Source organism: Delphinus delphis, chromosome 2 (genome assembly GCF_949987515.2).
Source record: "Delphinus delphis chromosome 2, mDelDel1.2, whole genome shotgun sequence".
Classification (NCBI taxonomy): Eukaryota; Metazoa; Chordata; class Mammalia; order Artiodactyla; family Delphinidae; genus Delphinus; species Delphinus delphis.
Window position 1 is genome coordinate 105,766,606 of NC_082684.1, and position 27,877 is coordinate 105,794,482.

The 27,877-nt window shown below is 43.8% G+C and overlaps 1 protein-coding gene across 3 annotated transcripts in view; it reads left to right on the top strand.

The window, feature by feature from the left end:
- CRTC3 (CREB regulated transcription coactivator 3) overlaps window positions 1-27,877 on the top strand; it is a 103,345-nt gene that overhangs the window by 58,010 nt on the left and 17,458 nt on the right. For all 3 annotated transcript variants that reach the window (XM_060005377.1, XM_060005378.1, XM_069540467.1), the window contains exons 3-9: window positions 1,832-1,951; window positions 9,476-9,537; window positions 10,857-10,919; window positions 13,025-13,125; window positions 20,512-20,547; window positions 23,418-23,503; window positions 25,400-25,449. In XM_060005377.1, the coding sequence (XP_059861360.1) occupies window positions 1,832-1,951; window positions 9,476-9,537; window positions 10,857-10,919; window positions 13,025-13,125; window positions 20,512-20,547; window positions 23,418-23,503; window positions 25,400-25,449 (518 nt within the window). The remainder of the gene's footprint in view (window positions 1-1,831; window positions 1,952-9,475; window positions 9,538-10,856; window positions 10,920-13,024; window positions 13,126-20,511; window positions 20,548-23,417; window positions 23,504-25,399; window positions 25,450-27,877) is intronic.

The following is a 27,877-nucleotide window of genomic DNA, read 5'->3' on the forward strand; positions in this document are numbered from 1 at the left end:
TTAACCACTGCACCGCCGGGGAAGTCCCCTTGGATCCCCTTCTAAAGACCCTCGGTGCCCCTTCTGTAGGCTGGCCTCTGGGAGCTCAGTCTGGCAGTAGTTGTGCTCTACGACTCCTAGAGGAAAATGTTATTTTCAAGTACAGTTAACGTTCGTGTGATTTTATTACCAGAGAGTCCTCCCTTTTCTTTTATCCTGGAACAAAGTAATCTGTCTCTTAAAAATTATGTCTGCTGTGTAAGCAGGTCCTGATAAAGTGTGCCTTGGGTATTCATCCTCTTGATTAACAAAGGTGTTTCAACTTATCACTCCCTAGATTAGTGTGCTGTCTTGTCTGAGATCAACATCCATCTTACCTATCACAATGGATGTTTTTCTTCCAGTACCAGAGGTTGTTCCTCAGTAAGATCTCTTTATTTTAGGAGTTAATAGATTTGGATTGTAAAACTAGAGAACTGAGACAGGCTGGGACCTGGGACCCTTTGCTGACAGAACTGTTCAACTAAACTAGTCCAGACATTTTATCAGTCCACTCGGGAGAAATAGGAGTCATTCCCAAATCCGATATAAGAAAATCTGTGTGTTTATAACAAAGAAAAATTAGCGACCAATTCTTAACTAAAAGAAGCTCCCCCAGAAAGACATACTCCGTCAAAGGATTCCTTTCATAGTAAGCTAGGTATTTGACATATGATTCAATTTACATAAAAGAAAATCTGTTTTCATGTATTTCACAAACATCTCTGGCATAATATTGTATACACATTGCCCCATTATGTGAGGTAGAATGGTCCAGCCTAGGATTTGGTTTTTGCTTGTGACCACCTAGAGGGGTGAGATAAAGAGGATGGGAGGGAGACGCAAGAGGAAGGGGATATGGGGATATACGTATGCATATAGCTGATTCACTTTGTAATACAGCAGAAACTAACACAGCACTGTAAAGCAATTATACTCCAAAAAAGATGTTAAAAAAAAAAGGTTGCCTTTTATCATGCCAAACTCAAAAATGTTAAGAATGTCACCCAAGCCTCCATTAATAAAAGATTTTGTATTTATTGACCATGGATTTATCTTGAATCTGTTTGTATTTTCATTTGTGCCATTTGGGGTATAAATGAGTTGATAATGAGCTGTGTGTTTCCCACTTGTATTCAGGTAGTATTCTTTTTTCTCGCCTTGACTCAGGGGTCACAAACTCAGATGTCTAACATAAGAAGTCATTTGAGTGGTCCGGTGTCCCACCTGCAGAGAGCAGCTACTCTCAATTTCAGTCCCCATTGCCAAGTGGGAATTTGGGACCAGTGTGGCCAAGATGTTCAGATTTTTCACTAGAAGCCCCAAACCTGAATTTTTAAACATTGTCGAGTCAATCAAAAATATAAAAAGACACCGTATAGAGCAAGTAGTCCCCAGTCCCCAGGAGGTATCCCATTTTATTTCTGGATGCCACATCTATGTTTCTGCACACTGCACGCTGTAGGTACTCAGTTCGCTTCTGTCTTAAGTATACCTCTTTTACATTTCATGCTTATCTCCTAATTCCTGGGATTTGATGTATGAGTCCATAGTCTCCAAATTGTGACAACTTTTAATATATCATTCTTTCAGCTTTCATCTTCACACACTAAAGACTATTTTAAATTATTCTGTAATGATGTAGAAACAGCTCCATGTGCTGCATTTTATTTACCTTGACTCAAGGCACAGTCATAGACACCAGTAAAATTATAAAGTCAGCCTTGTCATCTGTTGTTGTGATCAGTTGGTGTTCTTGAGGGTGAGTGGCAATGTCACGGTCACAAGCCAACTCTCTTCCTTCTCTCCACAGCCGGCGTTCCACCCAGCTGACAGCGTGCGCGGAACCCGCCACCATGGGCTGGTGGAGAGGCCGTCCCGGACCCGCTTCCACCCCCTCCACCGACGGTCTGGGGACAAGCCAGGACGACAAATATCCTTTTTCATTGTCTGAGGAGAGGATAAGTTTTGAAAGGTTTTCAGGATGTATCTTCCCTGTCATTCCCCTTTGGCCTCAAAATCTTCATTTTATCTGATGAACAGAGGCAAGAAAAATAAGTGAGTTGGAAACCAGAAACATCTCCGCAGGTAAAAATTGGAAGGATCATTGTAGATGTTTACTTTATGAAAGTGCCAATAAAGTTCAGTTTAATGAAGTAACTGAACATAAACAACATGTAATTCAGCCCCACTGCAAGGCCTTCTCAGCATTTTCTTCAGAAATCAGCAGTCAGAATTAAACGTGACTTTGAATCAGGTTAGATAGATTTAATCTGTCCAGCCAAAACAAACAGACAGATAGGTGATTTGTTTTTATTTCTGTTGACCCACTGACCTGCTGCTAGAACTTACAGAAGAAATTTTATATGATTTTCTATTTATGGAGTTTCAAACTCAATAGATGACAACTAAAATATAAAGCTGGTATTTAGGAAAATCTTACGTAGTGATATTCACTCACACCAAATCCTATGCTATTAAGTAGGAAGAAAGAAAAGGAGATTGTGAATTCATCTGACAATTTTATTTTTGAGGCCAGAGTGGGGTGTGCTGCTCGGGGTCCAGCATTGTGCTCAGGGCTTTTGGAAACAGACCTGAGCTGGATTTTGTGGGAGGAGGGCCTGCGTTCTCACTTCACTCTTCTCACCCGCAGGGGTGGAGGAAGACGAGAAAGGCGGGGTAAGTCTTACTGCAGAGCTGGATTCCTGGCAGTGATGGTAGAGTTCGCTTCACCAGCCTAGAAACCAGGAAGTGGGGGGAGGACGCTTATGTTTACTGAGCACCTACCCATGCCAGACACTGTGCTGGGCAGTTCATATGTCATTTAGTCCTCAATACTTACTGAGCAGTTTACTTTTTTTAACCCCCATTTTCCAATGAGGAAACTGAGTGTCAGAGTAACTTGCCCAAAATTCCACTGCTGAGGTTGGAGGGGCCCAGATTCAGCCCAGGTCAAGCTGACCCCCCAGCCTGAGCCCCTCCCTCGCTACAGCACTCAGTGGTCCCCAGGACCACACTCAAGAGAGACCCCCTGGGAGGAGTTGCGGGGGGGCGGGGGTGGGGGTGGGGGTCGCACAGAGGAAACCACTGCTTCTCTTGCCCTTGGGCTTCTTGCAGTTTTCTGTCAATGTGAGGCGAGGTAATGACCCCAATGAATGTTTACTTCTCCTCTCTTCCACCCCCGGGGACACACCACATTTGGTCCACTGAGATACCTTGACTTCTAATTTTGTGTATCATGTGACCATTATCTGGGAAAATGAAGTTGATAACTGATTTTTCCAATTTCTTTCTGGGAGGCGAGAATTCTACCATTTAACCACCAATACCCCTCAAATTCCTTTCTGGAATGTGTAGTAACTTTTACATAGAATGCAAAAGGAAAGGAGAATTCAGGCAGTACTTCAGCTAATTCACATGTGTGCGGGTAGAGTAGTACCTGGAACCATTGTCTAAATTGCTTGGAATTTTCAAGTAAAAGAGTGTTTCTTGATGTAACTAACATTGTATCTTTTTCTAATTTCTCAATTCCCTCTTTCCCTTGTAGGTGTTCTCTCTAAATATTATAATACATATAGATATATTTATAGCTATTTCAAATCCTTTTTGCAGCAAGTATAGTCTAAATATATGCATATACTCACAGCTTTTTAAACTAGAGGACTGTCTAGAAGAGGAGGAGATTGAAGAAAAGCAACGGAGAAAAATGTTCATTCACTTAACAGTTAGTGTTAGGCACCATTTAGACACTATAGATATCATGGGAAACATAACGTAGTCCCTGCCCTCAAGTTGCTTGTAGTTCAGTGGGAGAGGCAGCTGGCCAAGAGAACGGTGTCAGCACAGTGTGGTGAGCTGCAGGTGATGCAGCTTAGAGGCTGTGCAAGATCAGAGTAGCACAGCCTGCACCAGTCTTGGGGAGATGGAGAAGGCATCCCAGAGGAAAATCTGAGGCTTGAAGTACAGGTAACAAGTGAGGGGATAGCATGTTTATTTATTTAACAGGTATTCACAGAGCCCCTTCTCTGTACAAGGTACTGTTCTAAGCACTGGGGACTCAGAGGTGTATGAGACAGACGTGTCCCTGCCTACTTGAGTTTACAGTCCTGTGGGAGATGACAGACAACAAACAGGTAAAAAAAAAAAAAAAGAAAAAATTATTAAAGGAAAATAACTTCAGGTGGTTGTGATATGCAGGGAGGAAGACAGCCGGGAGGAGATGTTTCAGGCGGAGCGAACAGCTTGTGCAAAGTGCCGGAGGGAAGACTTAGCTGTGTGTTCAGGTGACTCTGTCTCTTTTCAGGTAATAAGTCATAGGTTAGAACTTGACTGTGTATACGGGTCAACTCATGAGAGCAGCAGCAAAGCAGATCAACTCCTAAGGGCAGGAGAAGCAAGAACCAAATAAATATACAGATGAATTAAAGTTGTTCATCAGACAGTGCAAGTCTGATTCACCAACCATGAGATGTCTCTCTGAAGCACCTAACGGGGGTCCTGGGACTGACATCTGCTGACTCAAAAGGATTCTTTAGCGTAGGCCTGCCCATGAATAAACAGCGAGTCTCTTTTGAAGAATCAAGGGACCTTGAGCTCCTAGTAAAATATAAAAGTGGGATGATTTTATGTCGAAGATATGAATATATTCAGGAGAAGATGGGGAAGAGGGCTGCAATTCCACCTTTCCTTTCCTGGCCTGCATTCATTTGATTTTGCAATAATTTGCTTAAAATGGTTGCCTTTCTCACCGATCTGTTACTTCCTTAATGAAGTTTTATTATTCGGAAGTATTAACACCGGTTTGAATCTTTGCTAGAACAAAGAGAAGAAATGTATTCAGAATTTTCTTCTTCCAGCTGTTTCTTGGCTTGGTGTTATTTTAGAACGCGCACACTGACTTAGAGAAGGGTTCAGTCCTATGATCTCAAATGAACATTGTTAACAGTGTGGGCACCACAAGCAGTGGAGATCTGGCACAAGGGCATTCCTCCCGTGGCGGGCAGTGGGCGGCCACCATAGCAGGGAAGGCTGGCACAGTGGGCTCTGGGCTCTGCTGTTGGCATGGGGGCCGCCACAAGCAGAGACCAGGGCACTGCCCACCTGAGATCTGGCCCAGGGCTGTACTCAGGACAGCAGAGAGGCACTGCCTGGTCCCCAGCTGGGGGCCTGGGCCTGAGAACTCGGAGGAGAGGCTCTCCTACCTTCCTGCAGCTGCTCGTGTCTTCAGCAGCCCTTCTCACTCCTCAAAGGCAGCAAACATGTATCCCAAACACCATCCTCTTGAATTCCTGAGCTATTAACATAAATTTACAGCAAATATAATATTATCTCAGACCTGTGGATAATACATTGAAGAAAAGGGGGACACACCTAAGAATCATAAGAAACCCCTTCCTCTAAAAGAGATGTGTTTTTAGGAAGAAAGAAAAACAAATGTTTAGAAATTTTCTGATTTACATTCCCAACAAGGTTTGAGAGTATATTGTGTCCAGAAAACTAGGGTGAACAGTCACGAAGAGATGCCTTAAGACCCGCCAAAGTTAGGAATGGCTTTCCTCTTTGGAATAGGCCTTGCTTTGATTCTTTTCATACAATGAGATGAAAATTTTAGGATGTCAGTTTATAGAACACTGTTTCTTTGAAATGCACTGCCTATTATATTTGAGAAATGTCAGGTTCTCTGTATCTTCTTGAAGCTTCACAGTTTATATTAGGGGTCTGAGAAGCCTGGCAGTTAAGAAACTTCTTGTCTTTAATCCAGGGTTTCCAAAACTTAGTTGATCACAAAATCCAGTTTTTACCTACCACCCATTAAGGATTTCCATCTCGGAGGATAAGGAAATGCTAGTTTTTAGAGTTTTAAGAGGAAAATAGTCAGACTTCAAAATCCCACATGCCGCCTGTTTGTCACTCGCGTGCTGAGGTAAACAGGAGGACATTTTCATACACACAGGGACTCAAAAAAGATCTCACTCATGTACCTCCCTTCATGTTTGACTTTTAGATGTATTCTGGCAGGACATAGTTGGAGGTAAAAGGACAAGAGGAAGTTGAGCGATGGTGAAGACATGGTTGAGAAATTAGGAAGGAACCAAATTGTGGTCAGTTTTATATGTTAAATCTGACCCTGGCACTTGTCTTGGTGGGTGGGTTCTATTAACCCACCAGACCTGGAGTTCACTTACCCCACCAGCTGCATGGACCATCATGAACCTGCCCCACAAACTCTGTGCCTGGAGGAACACGGAGTTGCAGAGGGCAGGGGAGAACATGGTCGCCCCTAGGCTGCTCAAGAAGGCAGTTCCTGAGCCCTGCCCCGGGTGCCCTTACCTCATGGGAACAGGAAGCCAAAAGAAGAACCCGGCTGTGCTCACCAGCCACGAGCAGGCAGCACAAGAAAGACAGGGTCGGACTTGTTTGGAGCTTCTGAGGCTCAGTGACCCCACCCATGGGGAAATGGGCCAGCAGGTGTCCTGTCATATCAACAGAAGGGCTACTCCCCTTCCTCTGGGAAAGAGTGCGTGAGAACTTTCCCTCTGACCCTCCCCGAGCTGAGAAGGAGCAGGAGCCCCCTTGTCGATGGACTGAGGCAGGAACACGAGGGGAAGGATTCTCCGCTACAGAACTGCAGGGACTTGGGGAGAGAGAGCAGCCCGAGATGACTGGCATTTCCACCTGGAGCACCTGGGTGGATGGCACCCTCCATTACATACGATGGACTCCTAACAAGACGAGCAGGCGAGACGCAAGATGATGAGTGGGGTTTTAGGTAGAATTTGAGGTACTTTTGGTGGAGAAGCTGAGTAGGCAGTTGGAAATTTGAGCCTGAAGTTCATGAGAACTGTTGGGAGCTGGAGGTATGGATTTATGAGTTACTGGACTGTGGATGATGGATGGAGCCAGAGGCATGGGTGGGACCGACCAAGGTGAGCATGGAAGGCAGGACACTCTTCCCAAAGTGGCTGTGCCCGGAGTCCCCAGCCTCTCGCCCTGCTCCCACTCTACATGGCACGCATGATACTGAGACCCTTCTCCCCATCCTGTCCTTTTGAGAGCAATGTAAGCAGATGTGGGCTGAGAGGCTGTGAGGCCACAGAAACTCTGGACCATCAGGGTTGAAGGCAGAAGAGGAGGAGCCAGAAGAGGAGTGCACAGGGGGATAAATAAAAAGGCCCATTATAATGTGGGATTGTTTGTTTTTGGATTTTTTTTTTTTAATGTGGACCATTTTTAAAGTCTTCATGGAATTTGCTACAATACTGCCTCCATTCCATGCCTTGGCTCCTTGGCCGGGAGGCATGTGGGATCCCGGCTCCCCAACCAGGGATCGAACCTGCACCCCCTGCGCCAGAAGGCAAAGTCTCAACCATGGGACCGCCAGGGAAGTCCCTGTGGGACTGTTTTTTGACTTAGGCTTAACTAACGTAGTGCTGGGTGAGGAGCTGATCTGGCTTGTTAAAAACCCTGTCACCTCTGCTGCTGTTCTGTTTGTTTGCTGGCAGCTAGCAAGCACTCTAGAAATGTTTGTTGAATTAAATGGTAAATTCAAGTTTACAAATAAGGGTATTTTTTCTGTCTTTAGGATGTTCTTTAGGACATATTAGTGTTGTAGAGTAATTAAAGCCACCTGAACAAAATTTTCTGAAATCTTCAGAAGAACAAATAAACCTTTTGTAGGTTTTCTTCTGTTGAATTTAGCTGTAAGCTATTGACATTAGTGGTTACTAACATTAGTGGTTCTCTTGGTGCCAATAATTGTTGGGTTTTCGAATATCCATTAAGTGAGATGTGAATGGTGAGAACTGGGAGAGCTCAGAGGTCACATCTTTTTTAACTTTTGAAGCCTCAGCCTACTCATATTAAAATTTCAGGAATTTACTACATTTCCATGTTGTTAATACACATCAGAAAGGCTAAAATGCTGACTTACATCTCAACATTGAAATAATCGGTGTTTGATCATTGCACTGCTATTACACCACTGCATTCTAATTTGTATTACAGGTTCCAGATAAGTGGACTTAAGGACTTTAAGGGTGGCAGTGTCCTGAGGGAAGTGGTAAACTTCTGCTTCTGAAATTTATCTTTTCTGGACAGAGATTCATCAAACTCTGCAGGAAAGAGAAAGGCTCAATGCCTTCTCCCTAATGGCTCTGCCAACTGAGATACTGCTGTGCTTCCTCTCAGAGGGCCTTCTTATTTCTTTATCACCTCTTCCTCTTCTGTCTCCTTCTGCAGTCTGTTCTCATCTGTACTTTGCATACATTAAGCCTAATATTTGGTGTTGAAGAAATGTCTGGTCTCTCTTTTGAAAATAGCTCTGTTTTATTGCCTTGACTAAGATTCAGATTAAGAAAGAAGGTAACTAGACATGACAAAACTAATACACAGGAAGTGAACCTTGTGATCTTAATGCTTCTGGCAAAGGAAATATTTCATGAAGAGTTCATTAGTGCCCATGTTTTACTAATGTCAGATTCTGCCTGTAGGATAGGGTCCTTCTCCGTTGGTTCCCATTTCCTTCTGAGCCCTAGCTCAGAAGCCCTGGCTTCCTTTATACAGAATCATTGAAGATTTTTTAGCAGGAGAATAATATGATTTAAAATGTTTTAAGAAGGCTATTCTATATGTATAATTAACTAAATTAACCAAAACGACTCTACTGTGCTCAGCATGTATAGTGTAGCATCACATTTGTTTTTCCGTATTTCCATTTCACCTGGAATATGTTCTAAGGCAGGCTAGACCCAGTGAAGAATACAGAAATTATAAAACGGGGCCCCTGACAACCCAAGGAAGTTCACATTTCTCCACAAACCTAATGCCGTTCTCTTTTAGTTACAAGAAACAGAAACCCTCAACTTGGAAAAAAGGAAATTTATTGGCTTATGTCACTAGAAGCCCTAGGGGCTAGATCCAGGGGTTTGTACAATAGCATCGAGATTCAGCATCTGTGAGGGGCTACCTCTGAATTGACTTCCAGGGAGGGAAACCCAGGTCCATGTGGTCCTCGGGCTCACCACGTCAGCTGGGGGCACTCCTTTTCCCCCTTGTTTGTATCATGAGCCCATCCCTGAACCAGTCACAGGGGGATAAGTTACCTTGACTGGAAATATTGGGTCTGTGTACATTTTGTGGGGCAGGCAGGACCACACAGAATGACAGCCTTACCAGGTTTCGGATCGGGGTGGAAGCAGTTCTTGAAAGTAAAAGATGTTGGGCAGGCAGAAAAAAAAAAAAGAAACACCCCATGTGAATCATGCAGAGATGACACTGGTTAGAAGATAGAATAGATTTTTCCAGAGGAAGTTGATAAGACAAAGCATGGAGGAAGAGATGTCGGGTGTAGAGATAAAGATAAGAACCAAAAAAAGTTGTTGAACTCCCCACGATTCCAGCCTCTTAGTTCTGCTTCAACTTTCCATTCATTAAATTTTTCCTTTATTGAAAATTCTACTTTGATGGTAGTACATTTGGAGCTAATTACGCCTCGCAGCCCCTGGATGAGAGTTGGCCAAGGTAAGCAAGCCTTATTTTCGAAGATAGGAGGGGCATGTGCTATTTTTGGATGGTTTCGCTTTATTGTATCCACCTTGAATGTTGTTTTAGAAATTTCTAATCTAAAGCACAGGCTCTTGTTTTCTCTTATAAAACTTAAGTCTTTCCATGTATAATCATAGACTTATATGAAAGTCTAAAATTAAGTTATTTAAATCAATCTAGATCTTCATTTTAAAGACCAAATAGAAACACATTTGGAATACAATTACCAACATACTACTCTGATTTTTTATTCTTATATTTGAATATATAACGTGTCTTGGTAAGCTACTGAAAGAAACATAAGACTTTAGTAAGCTCCTAAAACTAATTTGCATAGTGGATTTGACCAAGGGTCTCTCTGAGTATTTTTGTATATAGAGAATATATACCAAAAAGTTGAGTGTTTTTGAATACTGAGGGTGACAGAATATAAAATTAACTGAAAAGATTGTTACATCCGGTGGATGCATGGTATCATTTTCAGATCACCTAGTCAGATTTAAGAGGCATTTGAAATGTACGTATTGAGAAAATTTAGCTCTCTCGGTTGAGATCTATTCTCCATCCATTCTCGGGGCAAACACTGGCAGCACTTCCTGTGGATAATGTAGTCAGGACCTGGAAAAGGTCGATATGAAGATGAGTGACAGCTGGCCCCTACCTCAAGTAGGTTTTCAGCAGCGCTTAAGAATCTTGGGATCCACGGTTGTAGGATAAGCACAATATTTTATTTTAAATCATAAAAGGATACCTCCAAATTGAGATTCTAAACATTTGTATTCAAGAAAAATTGTCTTAGGCTTTCCAGAGCGGGAGGATTAGTCAGATTCATAGTTTCATAAACTGGTCTACTGTAACAGTTATATTCCTCTTCATGGGAGTCTGTGTGGGGTTGCAGCATTTCTGCTTCCAGTCCGGCCAGGCACCCGCATGCACACACTCCACGCACTCGGGGTATGTGACAAGGGGTAGTTTTTCACACATCTGGAGTAAGACCTCACATCCCCAGAGAGGAACTGGTCATAGATTTGAAACATTGCAAAAGGCATTCAAAGGTGCTTGTTTGACCTTTTAAAAAAAACCTTGTTATGTGCCCAGCTATCTCATTTGCTCCTGCTGTTCCCATGGATTTGTGATAGTTTTAATCATGGAAATCAGAAATCACAGGAACTGGAGAGGTCAGCCTTGCAGCTGGGTTAATAGAGGAGCCAGTTCTCAAACCCAGGCCGGAGGTTCTCCTTTGCTCCCCGTGGATTGAACTTCTTTTTCTTTTTATGTTATTCTGGTTTTTAAAGGCAGCAGCCTCCTTGGAAGGAAGAGAAGCACCCTGGGTTCAGGCTAACATCTGCACTTAACAGGTACATGGCTTGTTTTCTAGTAGAAATAAACTTTAAGCCAGTCGCCTTGATTGTCCTGATGTTTTCTAATATATCATCCATTTGCCAGAGTACGTTTATATCAGTTGTGTTTATATGAAGTGTTTAAAAAAAAAAAAAGGAACCCAAATCTCCCACCAGGTCGTGAACGTCTGCTCAGGACACTGCAGCAGTGTGAGAACATGAGGTCTGAGTGGATAACAGGGTCTGCCTCTCTTAATCTGTGACCTTGAGCAAGTTATGTAGCTTCCTTATGCCTCAGTTTACTCATCTGGAAAAGGGAGATAACAGTGCCAATATCAAGGGGTGGTTGTGAGGATTAAATAAGATACATAAGGAACTTGGGAATCGTAAGTATTCAATATACATTAGCTATTAAATGATCACTTTGAGCTGGACCCCAGTGGTAAGTGTTCTACACAGGTCATTTTTTTTGATCCTGATAACATTCTACAAGAATGAGTAGTATTTTCTGTTCTAAGAGGTTATAAACGACTTTTCCAAGGCCACTTAGCTAATATGTGATGGAACTGGGATTTAAAAAAAAAAAAAATTAGTGCAAAATTTTAACATATACAAAAAAGAGTTGGAAAGGAAAATAGTTATAAGAATTCCGTGTGCCCATCCTTCAGCTTCTATTTCTACCCCGCCGTCCCCCACACCCCCATCCCAGCACCGGCCAGATAAAGTATTTCACCTGTAAATATATCTAACAGTATAAACCTGATAGGAACCTTTTTTAAAAAAACATAACCACAATGCCATTATTACACTTAACAAAATTAACAGTAATTTCTAACATTATTTAATACCCAGTCTGTATTCAGATTTTCCCAGTTGTCTCTCTGCATTTGATTGACATTCTCCTGAGTCTTTTTGAATCTGTAAAGGAGCTAGAATCTGAACCCAGGGCTCTCTGATCCCAGAGTCCACACTCTTCCTGTTTTTCATGTAGGTTCTGAACCGCCTCTCCCTTTGTCTGAACACAACACAGCCATGGTGCACAGTCAAGCCACATGGCTTGGTGGCCACAGGAGGCCATCACCTGGAACAGCCCACAAAGAAGCATTTTAGATTAATTTCAGGTCTCTCACAAGTTCTTTTTATGGCAGACAGTTTGACCCTTGGATGAGATAAGTAAATAATATCTCTTAGAGTCGAAGCTAAGTATAAATTGGAGCTGTCTGGGAGAATTCCAGAAATTTGCTATAGTTCAACGGTTCCCAAAATGTTTGTCTTAAGACTCCTTTGCAATCTTAAAAGCCATTGAGGCCCTCAGTGTTTGTGTGAGTATATTTGTTTGTATTTCGCTATTGATATTGGAAATTAAATTGAGAGATTTATAGAAGATACTTATTAAATGCATTTAGAAATAAAATAACAATAATAAACTCATTACATGTCGATAAATATCTTTTTTTAAGAAGCACAGTTATATTTTCTGAAACAAAAAAAATTTACTGAGAAGAGTGGCATTGTTGTACCTTTTACAAATCTCTTGAAGATAGCTCAATTCTCCGCTTGTGCATTCAGCCTGCGGTGACATCACAGGTCACAAGGCTGCTGGAAAACTACTGTGTTCATGAGAGAGCGAGAGTGAAAGGGCAAAGGACACATTAGGGTTATTTTGAAAGTTGTCTTGACCTTGCATTCTCCCTGGAAGGGTTTGAGAGTCACTGCTATCGGTGATCCTTCGTATAGGAGGAGTTATTCTCAGATGGGGAAAGGCTAGTGCAGCCACAGAGAATATACTGATCACAGCGATCTTCTGAGTTGTGAGGAAAACTGGGAAGTTTCTTAGAGGAAGCCGTGAATCCAGGGTCTGCCTTGTTGAACCAGATCATTATGCCATTAGCTTCAAAGGAAAAGATCATACAAGTACAAATTACAGTCTTTTGGGTATGGGCCATCCTCAAAGGCTGTTACTGATCTAAGGGACTTCAGGTAGGTCCAGACCCCTCATTTTATGGATGATTGCAAATCTGTTATTCTTGCCTTCTTTCCTGTTGGTAATTTTCAGCAAAGAACATTGCATTTTCACTAAGGAAAAATGGATTTTCAGCCAGACTCTCTCCTCCCCCCATTAGGACCAATTCTGACTCTGCTCTTCACACGAGTGCTCTGAGCACCAAGCCCCAGGACCCCTATGGAGGAGGGGGCCAGTCGGCCTGGCCTGCCTCATACATGGGTAAGACATGCAGGCCCGATGCTAACAGCATCTGTGCCTTCTCATTCTGTCCTATGGGAACCGGGAGAGAGAAAAGCTTAAACCGCAAGTGCATTTCCCCGATTCGTGGTCCTCAGGGAAAAACTCCTGGCAGGGGAGATGTGTGTGTGCTCACGATGAAATAAGAATGGAGCTTCTCTCCTGCCTCTTCCTCTGCAAATTCTCTCTTCTTGGCATCTCTTGACCCTCCAGCTTCCTCTACTCCACACTCTTCCATTTTCAGGCCCTCATCATTTTTATAGGGACTCATAACAACTTGCTAACTGGTCTCCTTATTTCCAGTCTTATGTCCTCCCAATCCAGTTTTATGTTGGGTTCTCTCAAAGTCCTTTTTTCCCATCCAGAATCTGGACAAACTGAGAAATAAAAGTAGAAGTGATGGGTGGAGGTAAATACCACCTTTCTTCCTGACAAGAGGAAGTGACTTCTCTCTGTGGGTCTGTGGCTGTTAAGACTGAACCCCAGAGGGAGACTGACTCCCCCAGTGGCCAGCAGCACTGGCCCAGGGCGCCCCCCGCAGGAGCATCGAGGTCAGACTGCAGGGCAGGGCCGGCAGGGAGGCTGCTCTCCGAGGGAAGGTGCGCCCCTGGCCAGGAGGAGCGCGAGTCAGAGTGGAGCCGACACACACACACACACACACACACACACACACACACACACACACACGCACGCTCACTTGTTCCCCTCTTTGCTGCAGGTCATCATTCCACCTCCCTGGGGCCAGAGGGAGTAAAGGGGTGGAGAGAGGCCAGCGGGGACCAGGAGTGAGGAAAAGATTCATGCTGTCTGCTTCCAGAATGAACCCACATCTGATCATATTCCTCTCCTGCTTAAAATCTCAGTGCCACCCCCTCACCTCCCAGAGAGAGTCCAAATCTCTCAGTTTGGAATGACGCAGACTCCAGGATCTGGCCCTTGCCCACCTCTCTCCCTTCTCTCCTCACTCACCAGCCCCTCCCCACAAGTGGGTGAACTACTTCGGTTTCTATTAATGTTCCATCCTCTTCCCATCTCTTCCTCTCTTAACTTACTCCTGGCTCACCTGACCAGGGCCCTCAGCTTTGTCCCCACGTCTGTGGAGCCATCCTTGACCTTCCTCCCTTTGCCAGCCCAGAGCTCCCCATGTCCTTCTAACATCCCAAAGCTCCTACCTATAGATGGCCATCTCGGCACCTGTGTCACTTGACTGCCTTTCTCGTGGATGTGCTTCTCTCCTTCTGCTCCCAGGAGGTTTCTTACAGTCAGCGTCTTATGGTCTTACCTTCCGCACAGTGCCTGGCAGTGACGGAGAGTGTGGAGAAATTACTCAGTGGCTTATGTGTACAGAGCACACTCTAGTTGCTGAATCTAACCTGCATGTGAACCAAGTCTGGTTCACTAAGACAAAGACCAAGCCTGCCTTTCTGGAGTTTATAATCTAGTAGGAACAATGGTCCTGAACTATCCATTCCTTATGCACACTGACTCTTGTCCATAAATAGGGCTGTGTGTTTGGTCTTGAAATGGGATTAAATAAATCTTTGGCCAAGATAATGCTAGCTTTTCTAGTTTTCTTTACTTTTTAGGTAGTTTAAACCCTAAATAGTCTCTTTTCCTTCTGAGGAGAATATTCCAGGTCTTAAGTCCTTGCATATAGTAGGGATGGGATTCAATAATCCCTATATTGTTGTAATAATGCTGCATTTGTTCCCTTGGTGAAATTCAGAGATGCTACATTTACCCGAACAGTTTGTCAAGTATGAGCTCTTATAGAATTGGTTAGGACGGTCTAGCTGTTTCCACACATGGGGATGTGAGAGTAAAGCTGGCAGTTATGTTGGAATTGGATATGGGTCCACTGCTTACCACTTAGAGAGGTAGGATATACGGGAAGATGGAGTAGTTTAGCTTCCAGATAGGTAGGGTTATAGGTAGACTATAGGCATGTATAAGCCTAAACAAGGTGCAGCAAGCGCTTAGTCTCCCTGGATTGGGAGGGAAACAGACTGATAGGCTTTAACCTGGAACTCCCCAAAAAGAGCTGCATTTCTGCTTCTGACATTCCTTCATTCGTGTCGCCCTGCCCTCTGTTTAAAGTTTCCGCTTCTCTAGAAAGGGCCAAAGGCCTACAGAGAACAAGGTAACAAGATCTTGAGGCCTGCATGCAGAGAGAAAAAAAAAAACACAAAACTATAAAGAAAGTGATTAATTGAGTGAAATATTTATGCCAAGAGTGATGTAGCCTCTGAGGGAAGAGGTGAGAAATGTCAGAAGGTGTGAGTGAGGATGAATAAGAAAAGCAGAAGAATGTCAGTGTTGATCCTAGTAGACAGAGCAATACAAAAAGCAGAAAGAAAGAAATCCTGGAGCAGAATTCCTGGGTCACTCCTTTTCACATCAGCAGTTAGAAACCGTTGGGCCCCAATATCTCTCAACCGTGGAAGGTGGGCCGACCTCCAGCTTGGATGTCTGAACTGTGTGCCTCCTTCTGCAAAGTTGCCTTGCAAGTATAGCAGAACTCAGAAACACATCCAAATATGGATGTGTTTACATGGGAAAGCCAGTGTGTTTAAAATATTATTCAAGTCTCCAGGGATAGGAATTATTTCTGGAGAATTATATTTGTTGGTGGAAGCTGTTTTAAATAGTTTCATGTACTTTTCCCCCTGTCATTCATTAAAGTTTTTCATTTTCTTTCCTTTTGGACTTTAAAAATATCGGCTAACTTTCCAAAAGGTATTTCTTATTATAGGACCAACCAAATAAAGTAAAGATTTAAAAAGTGATGGGAAAATATAATTGAAGCCCAGAATTAGGCTCCATAGCAGAAGCAATAACTGCTCTTTCCCTGGGAATCTTTCCTGAGCATAATGATGTAACCTCAGTTAATGTTCCCATTATTTATTTGCTTTTTTTTTATGAGCAGATGATAAGGGAGCATCTGCTCACAGCTTAACTACATAAACAATAAACTATGATACATTCATGAGCAGAGGTTTGTGTCCCAAGAAAACAAAGCCATTAGACTGATACGTAGTTAGTAATTTTCATAATGGTTATTGGGTTGCACGGCAATTAGGCATCCATGGTAAGCAGTTGATGTAAATTCTAGAAATAAACTTTTATACATCCAAACAAGATTTTTATAATTTCTCTCTTCTTGTTTAATTATCCAGAATTTATAAAGAGAAATATTGATCATTTCCCTGGCAGCATGTGCAGTATAATTATTGTTTCACAGGCACACCCCCCCCCACACACACACACACCCCCAATGGGTAAGCATGAGGGCACTCTGTGACACTTGCCCCGTTTCCCTGTCCCATAGCCTAGGGACTGTCCCTATCTCCCCTCCACTCCTCACCAGCGAGTGGAGGAGGGGGCTGCGGTGGTCCCTGTCCTTTCAGGGGACAGTCTAGAGCTACGGGCAGAAGAGGGCATGAGGGTTGTCGTCTTTGCACCCAGAGCGGTAGATGCTGAGTGTCACCAGCTTTGAGAACTACAGCCCTGAGCTCCTCCCCAGGAAAAGAGGCCTGCCTCCCACCTCAGTGACCTTGCCAGAGGCAACACCTTTGACCAGCACAGTTAACATTTTTTTTTTTTAAACGTCTTTATTGGAGTAGAATTGCTTTACAATGGTGTGTTAGTTTCTGCTTTATAACAAAGTGAATCAGTTATACATATACATATGTTACCATATCTCTTCCCTCTTGCATCTCCCTCCCTCCCACCCTCCCTATCCCACCCCTCTAGGTGGTCACAAAGCACTGAGCTGATCTCCTTGTGCTATGCGGCTGCTTCCCACTAGCTATCTGTTTTACGTTTGGTAGGGTATATATGTCCATGCCACTCTCTCACTTTGTCCCAGCTTACCCTTCCCCCTCCCCGTATCCTCAAGTCCATTCTCTAATAGGTCTGTGTCTTTATTCCCGTCTTGCTCCTAGGTTCTTCATGACCTTTTTTTTTTTCTTAGATTCCATGTATATGTGTTAGCATACGGTATTTGTTTTTCTCTTTCTGACTTACTTCACTCTGTATGACAGACTCTAGGTCCATCCACCTCACTACAAATAACTCAGTTTCATTTAACGTTTAAAATGCAAGTAACCCTGAAAGAAGCTTGACTGCACGGATAGGAGGAAGAGGGGGATGGCAAAAGCATCCCAGATCTAAAGCGGGGCAAGAGTGTCACCCGGATGACAGGAGGGCCCAGAATGGGGAGGCTGAAGCCAGAGGCTTCTTAAAGGACACACGCTGGTTGAGGGATCTACCCCCTGCCTCTGCCTCTATTCAGCAAATCAAGGCTGTGCTAGGAGTTACTTTAGATTCGTCAGGCATGGGAGTAGGGAGAGGGAACATGGTCTCCGTTACACTGGGTCAGCCCTCAGTGGCTCTGAGACTTCGAGGTTTCTTGGAACACAGATGCAGCCTTGGTCATGGCTGTTCCATCCCCTGTGGAACTGATATGAGTTTCCTCTGTTTCTAGATATCCAGTCACAACGCGTTCCTTTTTACTTTTATCCCTTTATTTATAGTTGTATCATATGATATTCCTTATCCAGTAGTAAAAATCCAGCTGTGGATATTTTGGTTATACGTTAGCTTGATGCTGACATATCAGTTATTGCCACCACCATCCTTCTAGTTACCTAAACTCTAAACCAGGAGTTAGTTGTCTTTAAATTACTCTCATTCCCATACCCCTCGCACCCATTCAGTAGCCTGGCCGTGTTCCTTCTCCCTGCAGGGTATCTCAGGTCTGCCGCCTCTTTTCTGTCCTCACTGGCAATAAATACCCTACTTCTTTCCTTCTTGCCTGGACTATTACAGTGGTTTTTCCACTTGGTCTCCCTGCCTTTAGGCTTTCTCCTTTCAATCCATCTCACACTGCTGCAAGAACAGTCTCTCTAAAGCTTAGCTATAATCATGTCACTTCTCTAACCAAAACCTTCTATTCCCTGCATCAAGCCAGATTACTCACAGACACCTTCAGTCCAGCCTCATCTCCCCTTCCTCCCATCCTGAGCTCCAGCGAGACTACACCATTCTCTGCCCCTGCTGTACCCTCCCCCTCTTCCTTCTCCTCCTGTCTTTACACTGGGGCATCCCCTTCGTCCTCATTCCTGAGTGTCTAAACTCCTCCAGGTGAAGCAAGTTGGACATTCTGAAGGCACACAGGCCGGAGTTCTGCTTCAGACTTCCTAGCGTGTGATCTTGGGGGTGATAATAGCCCCTGCCTCATGGGGTTGCTGTGGGGATGACCTGAGATCATCCATGTAAGTGCCTGGCACGTAATAAGAGAGCAGTCACAGTGGCTCTTGTTATTATCATCCCCGTCATTGTCCTCCAGTGGCTAACTCAGGTGCCACCTCCTCCACGAGGCTTTCTTTCTGTCCCAGTCTGAGAGGATATTATGTGGGGTGTCTGCTCCCCACTCAGGCAGTTCCACAAGGTAGCCATCAGTTGAGTCTGTTCCAGGGACAGGTCAGACTTACTACTTAAATGGAAAACTGGCCTTATTTATTAAACCCAGAGTGACTGGTGCCTTAATGATAAAGAGATGCTTCAACATACTATACCAGATTGCTGTGTCAAACTTCGTTTTTTATCTGTAATAGAATTGTCACTTTTTAAGTGATCTCAGTGGTTAAGTTCCCGATATGAGGGTCCCAGGGAAACCAAACCAGGAATCAGAAGCTTCTCCCCCTCCTTCTGATGTGCTGATCGTAGAGCCACACCTTCCGTCTCTCCGCACCTGTCTCCTAGTCTTCTGTTCACACTGCCTGTCTTTAGTAGGCGTGTTAGATCGTGACTAAGCTACAGCCTAGTCCAAGTCTCTCTAAGAGACCATCTGCAGTAAAGTCCTCTGAGCTGATTGTTTAAAATGTAGATTCCCGGGCCCATTCTCACAGCTTCTGAACCAAAATCTGTGCAGTTTGGACCCACGAACTTGCATTTTAGCAAGCTTACCCAAATAGTCATTATGTGCACTAAACAGAGTTTTAAATCACTAACTTGGATTCTGTTCTGTGGGCCTGAGAGAAATGCTGTCTTTATGAGTGTTCTTAATTTTTAATTTTAGTGCTTCTGGGGATTCTCAGTATTGTCCAGCCCCAGGGTGCCACTAAAATTTTATATCTTCTGCCTGTGTTATAGAATTTGCTTCCGTGTTCTATCTTCTCACCTACACTGTATCGTCTGGCCACACCTAGCAGTCAGTGCAGGAACTTAATTATGTTCAGTGTATGGTTATTAGACATTTGGCTTAAGTTTTATAGACTAATCAGGTTAACTTACAGGTTAAGCTTATTCAGAAACATATTTAAACCTGAAGTAAGTTATATTTAAAGGCTTAAAACTTAAAAATTTGTCCTGATCTTAACTGAAAACTCATATGGTATATTTGATTGCTCCACAGAGAATGCTAACGTATTACATTCTTGGCACGATTCTGTGGTTTTAGCTTAGAGCAATAGGATATACTCTACTTGTCATCTGCAATATATTTTATGGATCAGAATTCCTTACAAGTCAAATTTTTAAAACTTTGTGAATAGCTATCATATATACGATTTAAATTGACTGAGACTCCAGATAAGTTTCTTTTAAAAAAATATTTATTTATTTAATTTTTGGCTGCATTGGGGTGTCTTAGTTGTGGCATGCGGGATCTTCGTTGTGGCACGTGGGCTTCAGAGCACATGGGCCCTGTAGTTTGCAGCACACAGTCTCTAGTTCTGGCTCCCGTGCACAGTAGCTGCGGCGCTCGGGCTTAGCTGCCCCACGGCATGTGGGACCTTAGTTCCCCGACCAGGGATCAAACCTGCGTCCCCTACATTGGAAGGTGGATTCTTAACCACTGGACCACCAGGGAAGTCCCAAGTTTCTTTTTAAAATGACTGTTTGTAAGAAATATAAATAACAGTACACAGCATGGAACTTCCAGTTTGTTTCTCTAGACACGCATGGTGAGTGTGAAACAGTGATGTAGACTTTTTTAGTTACCTCCCCTTCCCCCCACAATAAAGCATTTGGAAGAGAGTTTCGATCTATATACTTCTTTTCTTTGTGATTTGGTTAGAGGTTCTCAGACTTTGTAAATTGTTCTTCTTTCAGGACAGAGGCAGTAAAAAATTTTAAGATGGAGATAATTTTAAATAAAAGTAGATAGGCACCAACTTGAGACTTAAATTAGCCATATCTATTTTAATTTTATTATAAATGCTAATGTACACTGATTTGACCACCAGTGTACCGAAATTGCCTTGGAATTTTCGAAATTCTATTTTGAATCAGAAAGACTTACTAATTCATGAATAAATAAAGGTGAAAGCACCACATAAAAATTTTTTTTTTCTTTCCCACTAGGTTTCTGTGATGGTGAGAACGACGTACATGGGGAAGGTATGAATTGATTTCACCTACCTGTGCTGAGTGAGATACTGACTTTAGTATTCATAACCTTCTTTCAACATCTGAACTAGTTAATACTCATGTTTTCAGGACTTCCCAAAATGCTGACAACTGCTGATGGGTTTAATTTTCTGAGATGCTCTATAAAATTAAGGCTAGCCATGATCAAGGCCACGAAAAAGGAAATGTGTGGTTAGATTACAAGGCTCCTCATCATCTGAGTCCCACAGTCCCACAGTCACAAGGTTGTGCAGGGAAGCAAAAGTTGTAATCACGTGAAAATATTAATAAATTGGTCACTTAAGCCATTAGTTGTTCCAATATCCTTCCTTCCTCAGCTGTCTTTCTCTGCCTGTTTAGAAAGTTTTGTGAGTCAGTAATTGACAGATATAAATAATGTGAGGAAAATGCAAACTGATTGCAGAATGAAATTGCAAATCTTGCAGAAGATAATGAGTTTCATAAAGCTGATTAAAGTAACGTTGGAGGGCTTCCCTGGTGCCGCAGTAGTTGGGAATCCGCCTGCCAATGCAGGGGACATGGGTTCAAGCCCTAGTCCGGGAAGATCCCACATGCCGCGGAGCAACTAAGCCTGTGCACCACAACTACTGAGCCTGCGCTCTAGAGCCCGCGAGCCACAACTACTGAGCCCACGTGCCACAACTACTGAAGCCTGCGTGCCTAGAGCCTGTGCTGCGCAATGAGAGAGGCCACTGCAATGAGAAGCCCATGCATCGCAACAAAGAGTAGCCCCTGCTCGCCGCAGCTAGAGAAAGCCCACGTGCAGCAACAAAGACCCAATGCAGCCAAAAATAAATAAATAAAATAAATTTTTTAAAAAAAAGAGATCTACTAAATGACTCTCGAAGCCATTGACAAATGAGGGTCTGACACAGTTTGTTTATTCATTCAGTACCAGGCACTGTTTTCTTTTCCCTAAAATTTTATAATCTGGAATTTAGTTTTCATAATCTAGACGTGAACAACTAAATTAGGTTTATGTATCGCAGCGGTCAGGACTCGTGGGGAATATGATAAATGAGGAGCATCTTGCGCCAGAGGCACAATTCTCTTTCATCGTCTTATATACTCGTTTCTGGGCAAGCCATTTTAGGCCATGAGTCAAACCATGAAAAGTTGAAACAGCAATAAATATCTAATCCACTAGGACAGAGATAAAGAAATGGCTTCAAGGTTGTTTGCATTCCCCCAATGACTTCTCTGAAGAATTCCCAACCAATCTTGGATATGAAGAGACTAAAAACAATGAACTACTCTAAGGAAACAATCCCCTTTGCGGTGCTGGAATACACTCCAGCCGTACTCCTGTGACCAAACCCTTACAAGAAGTAGCCTTGAGTCATGAAGCTACCTCACTCAGCCCTTGAAACTTTTCCTATCATCTAGCAGTACATTACAGAGACATTTTTTAATTCTTGAGTCATTGTATGGCTTTATAAAGGCTCTCAAACCTATTATTCCTGTCCTCCAGTTTGTTGAGAGAGGGCTGTAGGGCCAGTGTTTACCAGGTACTATTTTAAGCACTGCCCACCAGTGCATAAAATAAAGGCCCTGCCATCATGGAACTTACATTTCTGAAGCAGTTTACGTTGACAGTTAGACAAGTTAACAAGGAAGCCAAGAAAAGGAAGAAAACAAGAAGGTTGACAAAATAAGCTTTTCCAAAGAGAGTGGTTTGACGATCAGAATTATGACACACCTGGGATCATTGATAAAGCCTGGAATATTTGAGCAGAAATGACTGCTGTTGTGGTGGTGCAGAGTAGGTCACCTGTAAAGAGCATTGCCTCATTCTCAGAATTTACTCTGAAATTTCAGTCTGTTTGAAGTGGCTTCTCTCTGGGGTCTGTCATCCTGTGTGGGGCTAAGACAGGACAGTCATGACAGTCACCCTGGAGCTTACATGGTCACCAGAACCTAACAGCACTCGTAGTTCTGAGCGTCACCCGTCTCTCTAATGAATCCCCTTCCTAACATCAGATCCCTTAATTCCTGAGGGTTGGCCCTTTGTCTTCTTGTCTCTCTCTGAGAACAAGAAGTTTTCCCTTTTTTATGGCTCAGCACTCCTGTTTTACCTGGCAGAAAGCCCTGGATTGGTCCCTTGATACAAAGCCAGGAGAGGGCCCTTCAGCTGCCCAGCCTTAGTCCTCTGGGTTCTCAATTCTTCTTTATCCCCCACTCCCAGCCTATGACCAGGTAGCTTTACTGCCACCATGTCTTCCATGTAATATTCCTCTTCTCTCTTTGTTATCTTCCTCATTTCCTCTCTCCTGGATTTTTGTGGGTCTCTCCTCATCCCTTTTCTTCCATCCTCCCCTCGCCAAGTTTGAGGGCCCTTCCTGATCTGGCCTCGACCTTCCTACCCTTCTCCTTTAATTTCCCTACACTCCAGTTGAAAAGAGCAGCTCTGCTCAGTAGTCGTCCACCACTTCCTCTCTCTCTAGGCCTTTGTTCTTATTCCTCCCTCTCTGGGGATGTTCATTTCCTGTGTCTCTAAAGGGCTCGCCTCAGTGCCGAGCCCCAGAGGCCAGCGTGGGCTCTTCCTGGTCTACCCTTGAGCAGCACTGAGCCTTCGCTCTTGTGGGCCTCCCCCGGCTTCTCCTTCCGGACATGGGTATTCACATTTTGTCCTTTCCCCTGACTAGAGTATAAAGTCCTCAAGGGCTGAATCCATGTCTTACTCACCTATGCCACACCCATGGTAACGCTCAAAACACCTTCCCTAGTAGACAGGCAATAAATATGTGTTAAATCAATCATTTTTACGAAGATAATTGGTTCGGCCAAAGGTGGGATGGCTTCCTTCTAACACAGTGAATGTGCTTCCTTCTCCCTTTTAGTTGTGTCTTTCCCCAGCCCACTGAAGGAAGAGAATCTGCTAAACATTCCCAAGCCACTGCCAAAACAGCTGTGGGAGACCAAGGAGGTGGGTGGACAGCTATGTTTGTTGTCACTGAATATTTGTACTTCAGAGGTCATCGTCAAATTCTGCTGAGGAGAAAACAAGAGGAGTTGGGAAAAAAGGCGGAGCGGATGTCTGGGGACAGAGATAGGAAGAATGTACTAGGGAATGATGGTTCAAATAAAAATTATCATTGTTGATGAACTAGTACAGCGATCTCTTGCCTTCCTAATTTTCTGAATTTACTCATTCAGAAAAACCTGTTGGTCCTTCACATCTCATTTGTATTACAAGAAGCACTGAAACCTGGTTACAAGTCACAGGCAGATTTTTCTGTTTTGTAGCCAACACTGCCTTCCAGTCACCAGCTTCTGTCCAGAATTGCTGGTTTACCAGATACTACTTTCTTTAATCAAGGCCATTTGACCCGAGTCCTCCAGAAGTCAGAAAGGAAGTGCTCTGTTAAATGGTTTCTAAGAGCCTTCGAGTACTTGTCCCTGTCTCCACCATGGCTCTCTCTGTAAACTCACCTGCTGTGGAAGAGAGGGAGGTCCCAGCAGTACCTGAGTTGGCCTTTCTTCCCATAGAGAAGCTGTTGCCTTTGAAAGAAAACAGTGTGTCTGCCCTGGCCCTGAGATGTGCTGTTGCAGTTGTTTGTATTGTCTCATGCTTGACCATCGCCACCTGTTCAGGCTTCCTTTAGTCAGTTCCAATTTCTTCTGCCAAGTCTACCAAAGTCATCATTAGCATTAGGGTGGGCTTGAATGGTCTTTTGTAAAAGCAAGATGTTTTGATGTTTAGTCTTTTGGGGAATAAAAGAGATTTAAAATTCACATGCTTAAACATAGGAGAAGCAGCCTTTGGCTATGGAGGCCCAGGCGGTTTTGGAGGCTTTTATCGGAGGACAACTGTATCTTCCCCACAAAGGGGGCAGTGGCATCCGCTCTTCCCCAAGTACCAGGGAAGATGTGCTCTCTCTGGGAAGAGGTGTTCGTCTCCTCTTTTAGTTCTTTTTTTGCCACACCACACGGCTTGCAGGATCTTAATTCCCTGACCAGGGGTTGAACCCAGGACCATGGTAGTGATAGCACCGAGTCCTGACCACTGGACCACCAGGGAATTCCCTCATCTCTCTTAGTTCTTATGGATTTGCAGTTCTCCATAAATCATTTCTGGGTGAAGAGTTGAGTCAATAGGTTCATTCATTTTATATATATATATATATGTATAGCACCTGTTGCCAGGCATCCTGGGTGCAGGGATACAGCAATAAACAAAATGAAAATCGCCCCCATCCTGGAATTTAGATTCTAGTTGAAATATTTTTTTTCTTCTGACATTAATTTCCTCTTTCTTCATCCTGTTTTATTTTTCTCTTTTCTTCTTTTCCTCTCAGGCCAACTGGAAAATGAATGTTTATTTAAAAGCTCTGTATGAAAAACATTGGCCTTTTATAAGAAAATAATATTCATCTAGAAGATAAATTAAGAAAGCATCAAATTAAGAAAATTTGTTAATATTATGCCTCCGTTATGCCTGGAAAAGTCTAGTCAAAGCTTAAATGGCGGGCTTCCCTGGTGGCGCAGTGGTTGAGGGTCTGCCTGCCGATCCAGGGGACGCGGGTTCGTGCCCCGGTCTGGGAAGATCCCACATGCCGTGGAGCGGCTGGGCCCGTGAGCCATGGCCGCTGAGCCTGCGCGTCCGGATCCTGTGCTCCGCAACGGGAGAGGCCACAACAGTGAGAGGCCCGCGTACCGCAAAAAAAAAAAAGCTTAAATGGCTGCCTTGTGGGGATGCTGTTTATATGTGCTGACTCTCATTTGCACTGACTAGAGTCCCAAGATACCTGCAAAGACGCTTTTTAAAAACCTGAATTTGGCTTGACAGTGAGTAAGCCCAGCTTTCTGTGTCTCTCCCCAGATCCAGTCCCTGTCAGGGCGCCCTCGATCCTGTGATGTCAGAGGTGGCAGGTAAGTAATGTTCTTTGAGTTCTTGGCTCGGAGGGCATCCTGAAGGTTTTCCCAAAAGGGAAGTCTTACTGCTTCATCAGAGAACTCTTGAGAAATTTCACTTGTTATACATAAGTTGAAAGTCAACTGAATTTTCACAAAACAACAGCTCCCTTTTGGTACTCATATATCATTTAAAGTAATTATATTACATAATTGCAATAACAAATAAAACCGCCATAAATACATTAGAGAATAACACAGCTGACTCTCAGTAAACACACAACTCCACGGGTAGAAGCAGAAGCGTGCCCGCATTGAGAGGGGCCCACCAGCCTTGCACCTTTGGCAGCTGTGGGCCCCTGGCAACTTGCTGACACAGAAGTTCACTAAGAGAGTTTGTACAAATGTACTGAATGCCACAGAACCATACACTTAAAAGGGATAAATTTTATGTACGTATGTTTTACCACAATTTTTTTAAATTAATGGAAGATGCATAAATAGGAAAATTTGCAATATAAAAAATTTCTATGGAACAATTAATTAACGTATTTAGGAGTATACAACTTTACTCCCTGAAAGAGTTGAGACAGCTTTCAAAAATATGTGTAGTACTACTAAAAGATTAAGATGTTCTTGAGGAAATTGGGACCAAGGAAGAACACGGAGACGACAGTTAAGGAAGCCCACATGTTGACAGACACTGTGAAGACGCAAAGACAGAGCCCATCAGTGCCATCACTTGAGTGACACAGACGCCGGGCGATTCTCGCGCGGGTCTTCACAGAGAGGACCGAGCCCTTGGGACGCACAGGCGGTGTCCGGAGAGCACCAGGGGAGCCACCTGGGGCTGTTGACCACAGCATCCCTCAGGGCTGCCCCGCGGGCTTGGAACCAAAACCCGCTCAGAAGCGGCAGCTCTTTCCGGGGCCAAGATCATGTGGCTTGAAATCAGGACCCTTGCCTGATCTAGCTGAGTACAAGCACGCATTTCAGAGGGTCTGCAGAGGAACTAAATCTACATCAGGCCATCCTATTTATCATTCTCCCCAGTAAAGCCTTTTCTGGGTATCTAACTGCAGTGAGTTCAGGGCACTCCATACTCAGTAGCTGGAGTGCAGGCATTCTTTTTGGCTAGTTAAATATAAACGCATGTAATTAACAGCCCGCTGAGCCGCGATGATCGGACATTCAAAAAGCCAGCCAGGACACGTGACTGGAGAGAAGACCAGCACCCCTAGAGGTGTAGGATGTCCCCACAGATAGGGCTGAGATTCTTCTCAAGGGCTCATTTTGGCTCAATCCTCAGACAAAGGAGTGATGGAGGCCCCGAAGGCCTACATTTCAGAAGGGGGCTACAGTACTTTAAACCCCTTGTCCCCACCCCCGAGAATCTTGAAGGAGCTGTTTCTTAGATAAGGAAAGTTGCTTTCTTGTTCTTATGTTAGAGATAGAATTCTATTCAGTGATTCCCATTCATTCAGGTATTGATTGACCCCCTAATTCTAGGCACTGGGGTAGAGCAGTGAACAAAACAGATCAAGTCTCTGCTTTCAAGAAGCTAATGCTCTAGTGGAGCGAAATAGGCAAAAACAATTAAGCAAATAAATATATGTCATGCGTTGGTAAATGCAGTGAAGAAAAAGCACAGTAAGGAGAGAGGCAATGAAGGGTGTCTGGGATAAGATGATATGTCACCAGAACCTGGATGAAGAGGAGGGAAGGGCAGAGGGGACAGCAAGACCCTGAGTGCAAAGACCCTGAGGCGGGAGCATGCCTGCAGAGTATGGAGGCTGGTGTAGCCTGACTCAGAGTAAGGTCAGAATCATCAGAGGGTTTTGAACGAGGGAGAACATAATCTGCCTTATATCAGATCCAAGAGATGACTCCAGCAGGTCGCAACTATATTTGGAAAGTTACAAATTGTATTCCTCTCAATTGGAGAGAAATTGCTCTGAATGTCACTGACGACCTGGGCCGTGTTTGTCACAGTTACCTTCTCCATCCTTGCTCTGTGCTGCTAGACGCTGTTCAGCCTTCCCCGCCCACCTCCTTCTGCCTTCATTCCGACCTAAGCACCCATGGAGCTCTCTTCTCTCAGTCAGAGAGCCCATCTGCCCTCATAGCAAGCAGCTCTGGGTTCTCAAGTTTATTTCCTAGTCCTTGGCCTTAACACTGCAACCAGCCATCCGAGAGACAGTATCACATTCAGTTTTTCTACAACCAAAATCATCCTTCTTCCTCATCCATCAAATCGGACACCTTTCCTGCTTCCCCATTTCTTTTCAAGCCTCCACAGTTATCCCAGTCCTACTTTTACTAAGAAAAGAGAGACCATCAGGAATGAATGCTCAGCTTCCCTCCCGCCCCTACTTCCCCCCTCGCCATCCATTTTTGTTTCTAGTCTTAGGGACACAGGTGTCCCTCTGTTCAAGACTGTTAGCCT